A 12,728-nucleotide genomic window follows, 5' to 3' on the forward strand; every position below is an offset into this window, starting at 1 on the left:
GCAGTGGTCCTTTATCAGAGATAGACACCAGGGGGCCCGAGTGTCAGTTGCTTTTTCCACTTGCATCGTGCTTAATTGCACACAAGTGCACACACCTGGTTCCTCAGGTCTACATCAGACGTGGTTTTAAAAGAAAGATGAAAACCAGCCGATCCTCAAGGCCCTGAGGAACGGAGAGGCCCATTCCTACCATATATGGAAAGCACCGGGCACAGCGGTCTTCATTTTCCCTGTAATGGTCCTGGTGGGCCTATAGGGAGGCGAGCGGCCAGGGCTGGGCAGCTCTGTGCAGGCCTCCTCTGATGATTACACAGTAATGTGTTGAGGATTAAGTGGCCAACAGAGAAAGCCCATTCCTATTCAACTCCCCAGGAATCGCCTGCCACACGGTTTATCACGACGCACAAAGTGGAATTAAAGTGTAGTCATCCGAATAACGAGCTGCTGACATTTCAGAGCTTAATGGGTAGTGTGTGTGTGTGTGTGTGTGTGTGTGTGTGTGTGTGTGTGTGTGTGTGTGTGTGTGTGTGTGTGTGTGTGTGTGTGTGTGTGTGTGTGTGTGTGTATGGGGGGGGGGGGGGGGTTGTGTGTTTAAATCCCCCTTTGTCTTTTCTTCTTTCAAAAGACAAGGTCATCTGCGGTCACGTTTGTTATTGGTATCCTTGGAAACTGGCTTCCACCTTTACTCACTGTTGTGTCTCTTTTTTTATTGTTTATTATTTATTATTATTATGTCCACCAACATGGTCTCCTTCATGTTACTTCACTTAGCTTCAGGAAACGTAAAACTCTTAGCAAACTCTTTTCATATGACTCTATTTTACATATCACTGTACAAATAAAACGGTCATTAAAATCAGCATTCAGAGTTAGAATCAGCTATCAGTTAGAACATGCCTGTGATTTCAGTCTTCATCGTGTTTTTTATTTTTTTTATTCAAGCTTTATTTAACTAGGCAAATCAGTTGAGAACAATGACGGCCTAGGAACAGTGGGTTAACTGCCTTGTTCAGGGGCAGAACGACAGATTTTTACCTTATCAGCTCGGGGATTCAATCTAGCAACCTTTCGGTTACTGGCCCAACTCTCTAACCACTAGGCTACCTGCCGCCCTGAATCATTGTGTTGTGCTAGCTCTCTAACCAATATGTTTATATTTTCTGGACCACTGAAGTGGCCCCCCCTTGGGTTGTGCCGTGGCGGAGATCTTTGTGGGCTATACTCGGCCTTGTCTCAGGATGGTAAGTTGGTGGTTGAAGATATCCCTCTAGTGGTGTGGGGGCTGTGCTTTGGCAAAGTGGGTGGGGTTATATCCTGCCTGTTTGGCCCTGTCCGGGAGTATCATCGGATGCGGCCACAGTGTCTCCTGACCCCTCCTGTCTCAGCCTCCAGTATTTATGCTGCAGTAGTTTATGTGTCGGGAGGCTACGTGTCTGTTATATCTGGAGTACTTCTCCTGTCTTATCCGGTGTCCTGTGTGAATTTAAGTATGCTCTCTCTAATTCTCTCTTTCTCTCTTTCTTTCTTTCTCTCTCTCGGAGGACCTGAGCCCTAGGACCATGACTCAGGACTACCTGGCATGATGACTCCTTGCTGTCCCCAGTCCACCTGGCCGTGCTGCTGCTCCAGTTTCAACTGTTCTGCCTGCGGCTATGGAACCCTGACCTGTTCACAGGACGTGCTACCTGTCCCAGACCTGCTGTTTTCAACTCTCTAGAGACAGCAGGAGCGGTAGAGATACTCTTAATGATCAGCTATGAAAAGCCAACTGACATTTACTCCTGAGGTGCTGACTTGTTCCACCCTCGACAACTACTGTGATTATTATTATTTGACCATGCTGGTCATTTATGAACATTTGAACATCTTGGCCATGTTCTGTTATAATCTCCACTCGGCACAGCCAGAAGAGGACTGGCCACCCCTCATAGCCTGGTTCCTCTCTAGGTTTCTTCCTAGGTTTTGGCATTTCTAGGGAGTTTTTCCTAGCCACCGTGCTTCTACACCTGCATTGCTTGCTGTTTGGGGTTTTAGGCTGGGTTTCTGTACAGCACTTTGAGATATCAGCTGATGTAAGAAGGGCTATATAAATACATTTGATTTGATTTGCTCAGTCCTAGGACTATAAAACTGAAGTGCTGATAGAAGGGCTCAGGGCGGAAACTTAATTCAATAATGTTCAATAATGTTTAACGATGCTACGAAACATGATAGAAGGAAATTAAGTAATTGGACAGGAAAAGGTGCAACACTCGCTCACCATGAGAGCGAAATCCCCATACTGGACCTTCTTTCAGCATTTCAGGGCTTTGTTTTAATTTCTCCTTACCAGTGGGTCTCCTTCCGTGTCACTCTGTGACACTTGTTTGGAGGAGGCGCCCTCTTTGGAGGAGCTGTAGCCGTCATAGCCCACGTCCTCTGGCCGTAACTGGAGCAGGGCCTGGCTGTCATGCTGCAAGGAGACAGATCTCCAGGGGTAGGTGTCCTTCACCCACTTAGACGGGTCCTCCCACGCCGCCCTCTTGCCGTACAGCTGTAATGGTGGCCACAAAACGAGAAACGAGTTAAGCGAAAGGAGAAATCATAGATGCTGATGACAGGGGCAACTTCACCCTACACCGGTACCCCTCTACTTTGTGTCCTTTGACCTCTGTCTGTACCCACCTGGAGCCCTTCTCTAACGGCTTCCAGCAGGTAAGGCACCAGGGAGTAGTTCCATAGGTCAGTGAACCACACCCGCGAGCCATCTGCATCCATGGGGCAGGACAGGAAGAGCCTGGGACCTGTAGGCAGAACACAACACATTCAGTGTGTTTTGTGGGATCAGAGACAATTAATGCTTGATTGGAAAATGTGGTCAGAGGCGCAGTACGGATGGTGTGACGCAGAGGCCAAATTGAGCTCTGTACCGCATCGCCGTGTGCCTCTCAAATTTTGTAACAATGCGGAGGGCTCAGTATAGCTCCGCATTGACATGATTTGTTGACGGTAGGTGGCAGCGGGAGGTCCGGTATAAACACATTCACTTCCTTGACAACTTCTAACAGCTCTGTGCTGCTCAGTGAAGTGCAAGAAGTATGAATGCCCTGACTTCTGCAGAGCCCCTATCACCGTAAATGCTGCATGGCCGCCAATGCAGACGTCTGATTGACCATGTAGCGCCTTTCAGTTTGAGCACATAGCCAAAGTCACAACACCAAAATACACTTATTAAGTGTCATGTGTGCAATGTTCAAACGATCATTTAGAAATATGTGAACTCAGTGTGTGTGTGGGCATGCGTGCGTGCATTGTCTAACCGATGGTGACGTCTGAGGAGCTGTGAGCCTCCAGGAAGCCGTTGAGGTGCTGCCACGTCTTGGGAATCCAGTCGATGACCTTGATGAGGTCATTGCTGCGCATGTTCCTGTTGATCTCTGTCTCGATCAGCTTCCTGCGCAGAAATCGTCCCAGGAAACCCTTGACCGGCTCCGTGTGGTTGGCACACAGCACCCACCTGGAGACGGGGGGAAAGGATGACGAGACAACATGCATGACATCACACTCTATGGAGCAGCTGTGATGGAATTGGAGGCTACACCGCTACATGATTCCGGTAGACCTGTAATGATTGGATGTGGTGGTTATTCTAATCAGCCTATAGAAAGAAAAGATGAAGCATCAAGTTTCTTATACCTAGGTCCAATTCTTTCAGATCAGTGACTAGAGAATGGCACTAGAGGTCGATTTGGAATTCAGCATTAGGGAAATTCCACGCAAGTTTGGCCCAAGGATAAGGGCCGTTTGGGGGATGGATGTTTGGCATATATTTTAAATCTGTATCCCAAATAAAGCCCCATTGGTGATAACTGCTCTGTTGTCAGTTGTCATAATAAAGATGACTGCTTGTTCTGAGGCTTGCACTCTGGTTTGATCATTCCATATTGTAATTCCGACTCATAGTCAGGAAGACCAGTATCAGCGTGGAGGTTGTGCAACATTTGGCCTCATGGCATTTTATGAAATGCTGGGCTGTTTCCTGTACCTTCCATGGTGACAGTGTGATGAAAATGTTAATCAATGAATGTCAGTGTGATTTTGCATGCACCCAATGACAAATATATCTGTTGCCACATTAGTCATGTAATTATCTTCTCAAATATGTCACGTAAAAAATTACCAGGTGTGTAAGGCCTAAAATTATATCAGGTCAAATTAGCAAAGCTAATTAGCCAAGTTTAAGATGCACTATGCATAAATCACTCCGCCATTGCCTGTTTAGAAAAATTCTAATAGTTAACCTAATTTCAGTTTATGTAACAAAACCAGCAAGTATAGTGTAGAGAATCATTGTATCATCTAAACCGCTGTGAAATATTTTCCATAACCAAAAATATTGTATTGTCAGCTGTTTGAAGCTGGTGTACAAAACCAATGTTAAAGACGCAAAAACTAAACTTAACTGGAAGCATAGAAATAGCTCATATAGAACTTACTTTCAATTAGAATGACAGATCTATAATACATATTTCTATGTGAATTTTGTCAAGTCGCCCAAAAAGTTAAATTTTGCAGCTTAATTACTGTGCCCCCCCTCCCCCCATTTTTTTATTCTACTTTCTAATCTGTAATATCTGAAGTTGACTGACTTCATGGTTTGAAAGACATCCACACAACTATTTTGTGGCAGTAGGCCTGGTGGTGGTATTATTGTTTCTACTAGTGGAAGCAGGAATGAAATGCTGATGAAATACTGTACATAATCACAATGTTCTTATTGGTAGTTTTACTATTGACTATTGATTCATTTTTAATTGAGTTACCATTTTTTATATTTTTTATAGTCGTCCTTTTTAAAATAATACAGCACATCTTATTGTTGAAAAAGGCCCCGAGCCAAACTGGGAAGAATATTCTCAGATTTTGATCCTACCTGTGTCCGATGTAAAACAGAACCAGCCACACTGTATCATATGTTTTGGGGCTGTCATAAACTGTCAGGTTTCTGGGAATTAATATTTAAATGTTTCTCTGATATATATGACACTGTTATAGATCCGTCTCCCCTTACATCCCTTTTTGGAGTACTGCCCATAGGTACCCCCCTGTCAAGAATCCAGTTGGACACTGTTGCTTATACAACTCTTTTAGCTAGACGGCTAATACTACAGAACTGGAAGATGGCAGCTCCCCCATCTTATAAATATTGGGTGCGAGATGTGTTGTGCTCTCAGAAACTAGAAAAAATGTAATTCAATACACGTGGGAACCCCAAACTGTTTAATGAGGCTTGGGCTCCATTCCGGTCTTACTTTAAACAGTCCATCCTTTAATGGCATTCATATTAAAACAAAAATAAGTCTGTATTTGACTCCCCTGTGAATTAAGGGCTGGATGAGCATTTCTTTGTGTTTTTTTTTTTGGGGGGGGGGGGGCCATTAAGGTTGATGTGCCTATTGATTCTTATTGAATGTGACCTGCGGATGCCTTGTTCATCTTGCCCTGTCAGAGTCTAAAATGTGAGCTCGTTTTGCCCTGTTTTTAATTTTTTAATTTTGTTCACGCTTACATAATTATATATATATATTTTTTAAAGCATTGTAAAAAAATAAAAAAAAATTGTCCAGTGGATGGTTGGGTGGTTGCATTTCTCCACCCCTATTCTTTGTCTGTTTACAGGAACAATGGTGAGGTGTCTGCTCTGTCCCTGTACTACAGATGGCCCTGGTAGCCTTCTGCCCGGTGTGTTCAACTTGTCCAAAGTACGGTATCTTTAAAGCTATTATTTTTTATTTGTATTTTTTCTAGTTGAGTATATTATTTATGTTGTCTTGTGTGTAAAACTGAATAAACAGAGTTAAAAAAAAGAAGAAAAAAGCCCCAAAATAATGTTAGTTTGCAAAATCTGCTTGGATATGTTGTCTGTACAGGAAAAACAATATGTTCAAAGCAAAGAGCAAATGAAGCTTTTGAATCCTGGTTTGAGTGTTGGTGAAGACATACCTGAAATTGTGGTGAAGCTCAAGGTTGGGAGAGGAAGACACTCCCTGGTTCATGGTTCCAATTACATACGGGCTGCAGACAAGACAGAACAATTAAACTGAGGACAGTGCAGTTACGTACCAGGGCCAGGCAATAAAGATATTTACCTTTCCTTTCACAACAGTGATTGCGCTTATCAGGGAACAGTAGGTAAACTATCTTGAATAGAATACAAATTGCATCATCTTGTAATGAGTAAAGCTAGAAATGGTTGTTGGTACAGAATCCCAGTGTTCACATTAACTTTTAACTGTTGCATTTGAGTTAAACACAATCATCATCATCACCCCCATCATCATCATCATCATCATCACCACCACCATCCTATAGCGGCTAGACTTGCTTCCTGTGCCGGTGGAGCTATACTCACCATTTGTGGTACTTGTAGTTGAGGAATCCGTTGAAGATGTCGCTGAGTGAGCCGATGTGGTGGAGGTTGTCCAGTATGACCACGGTGGGCAGCTCCGTCTCGCTGTCTTCAGAGTTGCACTGCTCTGCCAGGCTGGATAGGTACTGACGCAGGTCCTGCACAGAAACAACACACAGTGAGCTTAAAGATGTGGCGATTATTCATAAAGTGAGTGTTACTTTGTCTTTGAAATAGGACCACTGTCCTTGATATACTGTATAGTGCCAAACGAGGCGATTTATAGACAAATATGCCGACTCCTTAGCGACTAGCTCCTTAATACTCTTGGCTGAGCATTTTCTTACCTTGCTGGATTTCTGGTCCACGTTGAAGCTAGCCAAGTTGCTCTCCGTGACCTTTCGACCAGACTTGGTGACAATGAACTCTGCCAGCTTGCTGGCCAGGAAGGACTTCCCGGTGCCGCTGGGGCCAGAGAGGATGATGCGGCGATGCTCCATGAGCAGGTTGAGGTATCTCTGGATGATGGGCTTGGGGATGAGGGTGTCAAATACCAGGCTGTCTATGCTGTTCTCCTTCACACCTGCAGGAGGAGAGACGTGATTGTCTGATGATACTAGGTGCTAATAATACAGGATATTATCATGTTAACGGTATATAACGGTACATAGCCTCTCACAACCTGTGTTAGACTGAATAGAATTCATGCCACTCTAAAACGAATGGAATGAATTGAGTTCATTCACTCAGGTAATAGCCCATAAAATATCATAATTAAATGCAGTGCGACTGTGCGATGGCTAATAAATGATGTTAACATAAAATAAATCATGAGAAATGGGAAGAGTTGATTATTGTTTATGGTGCAACTCTTTGGGACGTCAGGTGGCGTATGTGTCAAGCGTCTCAGAGTAGGAGCGTTGATTTAGGATCAGCAGAGTAACTATAATTCAGCTTCAATAACTTCAGAGTAACTATAATTCAGTTTCAATAACTGCAGAGTAACTATAATTCAGCTTCAATGACTGCAGAGTAACTATAATTCAGTTTCAATAACTTCAGAGTAACTATAATTCAGCTTCAATGACTGCAGAGTAACTATAATTCAGCTTCAATAACTTCAGAGTAACTATAATTCAGCTTCAAGGACTGCAGAGTAACTATAATTCAGCTTCAATGACTGCAGAGTAACTATAATTCAGTTTCAATGACTGCAGAGTAACTATAATTCAGCTTCAATGACTGCAGAGTAACTATAATTCAGCTTCAATGACTGCAGAGTAACTATAATTCAGCTTCAATGACTGCAGAGTAACTATAATTCAGCTTCAATGACTGCAGAGTAAATAATTCAGCTTCAATGACTGCAGAGTAACTATAATTCAGCTTCAATGACTGCAGAGTAACTATAATTCAGTTTCAATGACTGCAGAGTAACTATAATTCAGTTTCAATGACTGCAGAGTAACTATAACTCAGCTTCAATGACTGCAGAGTAACTATAATTCAGCTTCAATGACTGCAGAGTAACTATAATTGACTGTTGATGGGAGTTTGGACACTACTCCTCCAGTGAAAACACAACTGTAATGCAGAGTGCTGACACAGGATTCAATGGCACCCAGTTCAGGCCTGGCCCTCTACATTTTCCTGCTGATGGCCACTGTTGTGACTATGGGAGAGAAGCGGCCATTATGACCACAGGAATATAGCAGCCAGCATGCGAGTGAAATAAAGGAAGTGTTATCTACTTTTTTTTTTAGCTCTGGTGAATAAAAATGGAAGCCGATGTTAGTCCATTTAAAACACCTCCTTTGCCCCTTCAGGAGCAAAACATTGACTGAAGTGTCCGAAGTGCTTTTCAAAGTGCATGAGGGTATTGTCATGTCAGGATGAAGAAGCTTTTGGAAATTCTATTTAAACCTTCTGGGGTTCCATTTTGTCATGTTTGGAAATGTGCCATCCTATAGGTAGGGCCGTGGGTTGTTCCTGGTCAGGTCTCATGGTCAAGACTCAAGGCCCTTCCTCTATATCTGTGCTATTTTGATTTAATAAGCTTTATTATCCCACCAGAGGGAAATGTGTTTGGTCATGTCCTTAAAAGGATGTAGGACGTACAGTAATACATAAAACACACAACAATAGAAACAGTGAAATGCATCATGCCGTTAGTCTGGGCCATCCTAGTACCTTTGAGGTTGACGCTGATGACGTTGTTGTCCCCCACCAGGTAGCCACAGGGCAGCATTTCAGGCAGTTCAGAGGCGTGGGCCCGCACCACATCCCCCATCCTATAGCTGACTATACTGTCTGAGTTCAGCCCCAGACTGGTCAGTGGGTCCACCCGCAACACGTACTCCTGGAGGGGAAATGGCCAAATAGGATTCTAAGATAAAGACACATTCTATCTAATATCTCAGTGTTTATCCATGTGTTTCCACAACAATCCATGTGTTTCTGTCAATCATACAGATGAAGAACCATATATCATGAGCTTTTTCTGACACAAAAAATGTAGTGCTTCATATTTGGTTTTCATCTGTAGGGTTCAGTCAGTGACTGATCATATGGTGAGCAGGGGGAAGGAGGTTTTACCTTGAATAATCGTCTGATTACTCCATCTAGCACATCCCACTTGGTCTTTCCGCTCACGCCGATGGAACCAATGAGGTACTCCTGGCTTTGCATACCCTGAGTGTACGATAGGGAATTAGAAAATGTCGCATGTCAGAGACTTGAATGAAAATAAGTTACAAAATTGTTGTACCAAACAGTGACTTGGACTGAAATAGGTGCCAGTGTTTATTTTGGTTGCCGGTACTGTTTATATTAAGGTGCAGGAGCTCCAAAATTCTTTTGATATAATATTTTATAAGAGGAACAGAAAAACTAAGGTCCCGGTACTCGGCTCCGGTGAGCTCCTGCCCAAGTCAAGCGCTGGTACCGAAGCATCTGATTATACGACAGCGTAAGATTCTCACATTGTTATTCTAGGCACCATATCTCATTAGTTACCTTGGTCTTATTGGAGCCACTGTTGATTGTGACCACAATGCGGACACTGCGCCCCTCTTTGCGTAGATTGCCCTCATAACCATCGTCCAGGAGAATATCTGTGGGCACAAACACAACTATCTATCAAGGGAGGAAACAATCTTGGGGAAAAACATCTCTGTAATAAAAGCGTCTGAAAAATAGAGAAGTAAAAACCACAGAGCCTAAATGTAATATAGAGCGGTCCTCCTGTAATATAGAGCGGTCCTCCTGCCTGTTTGAAAGACACGGTTGTCAGGCTAAAAAAGTTACATTGCTAGGAGCTCCAGATATTAATTATAAACATTCTATTTTCCTCTCTCTGCTTTATTTACATTGAACTGGGGAGGAAGGGGAACTACTTTGTATTCGGCTGGCTTGCTGGCACGCAGGCTCTGTGCAGGGGTGATAAGGGCCCTCTGCCACTCGTCTTCCCACGCGCTGCTGCTCCCAACTCATCCCCCCATCAATTAAACAGCCCCAAAGTCCTCCGAGAGTGTTCTGTTTTAATTACAGGACAGACGAGGAGACCAAAGGAGGACCGAACAGCACTCCACTCATCGACGAGGACAAGGCCGGAGTCGGAGAAGAGGAGCATACAAGGTTTAATTAGTCTCTCTCACACCACACACACACACACACACACACACACACACACACACACACACACACACACACACACACACACACACACACACACACACACACACACACACACACACACACACACACACACACACACACACACACACACACACACACACCTCTCCGAGGAGTTCTGTCGTCTGCTTGATTGATGCAGATGTTACTTCAACTTGAGGAACTCTACTTGGACAAACGTGCTGTGGTGATTCACCTTCATCCAAAAGGATTAGCACATTGTCTTCAAACTGGCCGAACAGCGTGTTGGGTAACAGTAAAGATAGAGCATTGCAGCGTGTTGGGTAACAGTAAAGATAGGGCAACGCAGCGTGTTGGGTAACAGTAAAGATAGGGCAACGCAGCGTGTTGGGTAACAGTAAAGATAGGGCAACGCAGCGTGTTGGGTAACAGTAAAGATAGGGCAACGCAGCGTGTTGGGTAACAGTAAAGATAGAGCAACGCAGCGTGTTGGGTAACAGTAAAGATAGGACAACGCAGCGTGTTGGGTAACAGTAAAGATAGAGCAACGCAGCGTGTTGGGTAACAGTAAAGATAGGGCAACGCAGCGTGTTGGGTAACAGTAAAGATAGGGCAACGCAGCGTGTTGGGTAACAGTAAAGATAGGGCAACGCAGCGTGTTGGGTAACAGTAAAGATAGGGCAACGCAGCGTGTTGGGTAACAGTAAAGATAGAGCAACGCAGCGTGTTGGGTAACAGTAAAGATAGGACAACGCAGCGTGTTGGGTAACAGTAAAGATAGAGCAACGCAGCGTGTTGGGTAACAGTAAAGATAGGGCAACGCAGCGTGTTGGGTAACAGTAAAGATAGAGCAACGCAGCGTGTTGGGTAACAGTAAAGATAGGGCAACGCAGCGTGTTGGGTAACAGTAAAGATAGGGCAACGCAGCGTGTTGGGTAACAGTAAAGATAGAGTATAGCAGCGTGTTGGGTAACAGTAAAGATAGGGCAACGCAGCGTGTTGGGTAACAGTAAAGATAGGGCAACGCAGCGTGTTGGGTAACAGTAAAGATAGGGCAACGCAGCGTGTTGGGTAACAGTAAAGATAGGGCAACGCAGCGTGTTGGGTAACAGTAAAGATAGGGCAACGCAGCGTGTTGGGTAACAGTAAAGATAGGGCAACGCAGCGTGTTGGGTAACAGTAAAGATAGGGCAACGCAGCGTGTTGGGTAACAGTAAAGATAGGGCAACGCAGCGTGTTGGGTAACAGTAAAGATAGAGCAACGCAGCGTGTTGGGTAACAGTAAAGATAGATCAACGCAGCGTGTTGGGTAACAGTAAAGATAGGGCAACGCAGCGTGCTGGGTAACAGTAAAGATAGGGCAACGCAGCGTGTTGGGTAACAGTAAAGATAGAGCAACGCAGCGTGTTGGGTAACAGTAAAGATAGATCAACGCAGCGTGTTGGGTAACAGTAAAGATAGATCAACGCAGCGTGTTGGTAACAGTAAAGATAGGGCAACGCAGCGTGTTGGGTAACAGTAAAGATAGGGCAACGCAGCGTGCTGGGTAACAGTAAAGATAGGGCAATGCAGCGTGTTGGGTAACAGTAAAGATAGGGCAACGCAGCGCGTTGGGTAACAGTAAAGATAGGGCAACGCAGCGTGTTGGGTAACAGTAAAGATAGAGCAACGCAGCGTGTTGGGTAACAGTAAAGATAGAGCAACGCAGCGTGTTGGGTAACAGTAAAGATAGGACAACGCAGCGTGTTGGGTAACAGTAAAGATAGGGCAACGCAGCGTGTTGGGTAACAGTAAAGATAGAGCAACGCAGCGTGTTGGATAACAGTAAAGATAGATCAACGCAGCGTGTTGGGTAACAGTAAAGATAGGACAACGCAGCGCGTTGGGTAACAGTAAAGATAGGGCAACGCAGCGTGTTGGGTAACAGTAAAGATAGGACAACGCAGCGCGTTGGGTAACAGTAAAGATAGGGCAACGCAGCGTGTTGGGTAACAGTAAAGATAGGACAACGCAGCGTGTTGGGTAACAGTAAAGATAGATCAACGCAGCGTGTTGGGTAACAGTAAAGATAGGACAACGCAGCGTGTTGGGTAACAGTAAAGATAGGACAACGCAGCGTGTTGGGTAACAGTAAAGATAGATCAACGCAGCGTGTTGGGTAACAGTAAAGATAGGACAACGCAGCGTGTTGGGTAACAGTAAAGATAGGACAACGCAGCGTGTTGGGTAACAGTAAAGATAGGACAACGCAGCGTGTTGGGTAACAGTAAAGATAGGACAACGCAGCGTGTTGGGTAACAGTAAAGATAGGACAACGCAGCGTGTTGGGTAACAGTAAAGATAGGACAACGCAGCGTGTTGGGTAACAGTAAAGATAGGACAACGCAGCGTGTTGGGTAACAGTAAAGATAGAGCAACGCAGCGTGTTGGGTAACAGTAAAGATAGAGCAACGCAGAGTGTTGGGTAACAGTAAAGATAGGACAACGCAGCGTGTTGGGTAACAGTAAAGATAGGGCAACGCAGCGTGTTGGGTAACAGTAAAGATAGAGCAACGCAGCGTGTTGGGTAACAGTAAAGATAGGACAACGCAGCGTGTTGGGTAACAGTAAAGATAGGACAACGCAGCGTGTTGGGTAACAGTAAAGATAGGACAACGCAGCGTGTTGGGTAACAGTAAAGATAGGA

The 12,728-nt window shown here is 44.5% G+C and overlaps 1 protein-coding gene across 3 annotated transcripts in view; it reads right to left on the bottom strand.

Moving 5' to 3' along the window:
- LOC120050110 (neuron navigator 3-like) overlaps positions 1-12,728 on the bottom strand; it is a 226,253-nt gene that overhangs the window by 2,773 nt on the left and 210,752 nt on the right. For all 3 annotated transcript variants that reach the window (XM_038996755.1, XM_038996754.1, XM_038996753.1), the window contains 9 exons: positions 9,404-9,501; positions 8,984-9,079; positions 8,579-8,747; positions 6,736-6,971; positions 6,392-6,546; positions 5,983-6,054; positions 3,300-3,496; positions 2,665-2,783; positions 2,330-2,533 (listed from right to left, as the gene is read on the bottom strand). In XM_038996755.1, coding sequence (XP_038852683.1) covers positions 2,330-2,533; positions 2,665-2,783; positions 3,300-3,496; positions 5,983-6,054; positions 6,392-6,546; positions 6,736-6,971; positions 8,579-8,747; positions 8,984-9,079; positions 9,404-9,501 — 1,346 coding nt within the window. The remainder of the gene's footprint in view (positions 1-2,329; positions 2,534-2,664; positions 2,784-3,299; positions 3,497-5,982; positions 6,055-6,391; positions 6,547-6,735; positions 6,972-8,578; positions 8,748-8,983; positions 9,080-9,403; positions 9,502-12,728) is intronic.

Source organism: Salvelinus namaycush, chromosome 6 (genome assembly GCF_016432855.1).
Source record: "Salvelinus namaycush isolate Seneca chromosome 6, SaNama_1.0, whole genome shotgun sequence".
In the NCBI taxonomy this organism is placed as follows: Eukaryota; Metazoa; Chordata; class Actinopteri; order Salmoniformes; family Salmonidae; genus Salvelinus; species Salvelinus namaycush.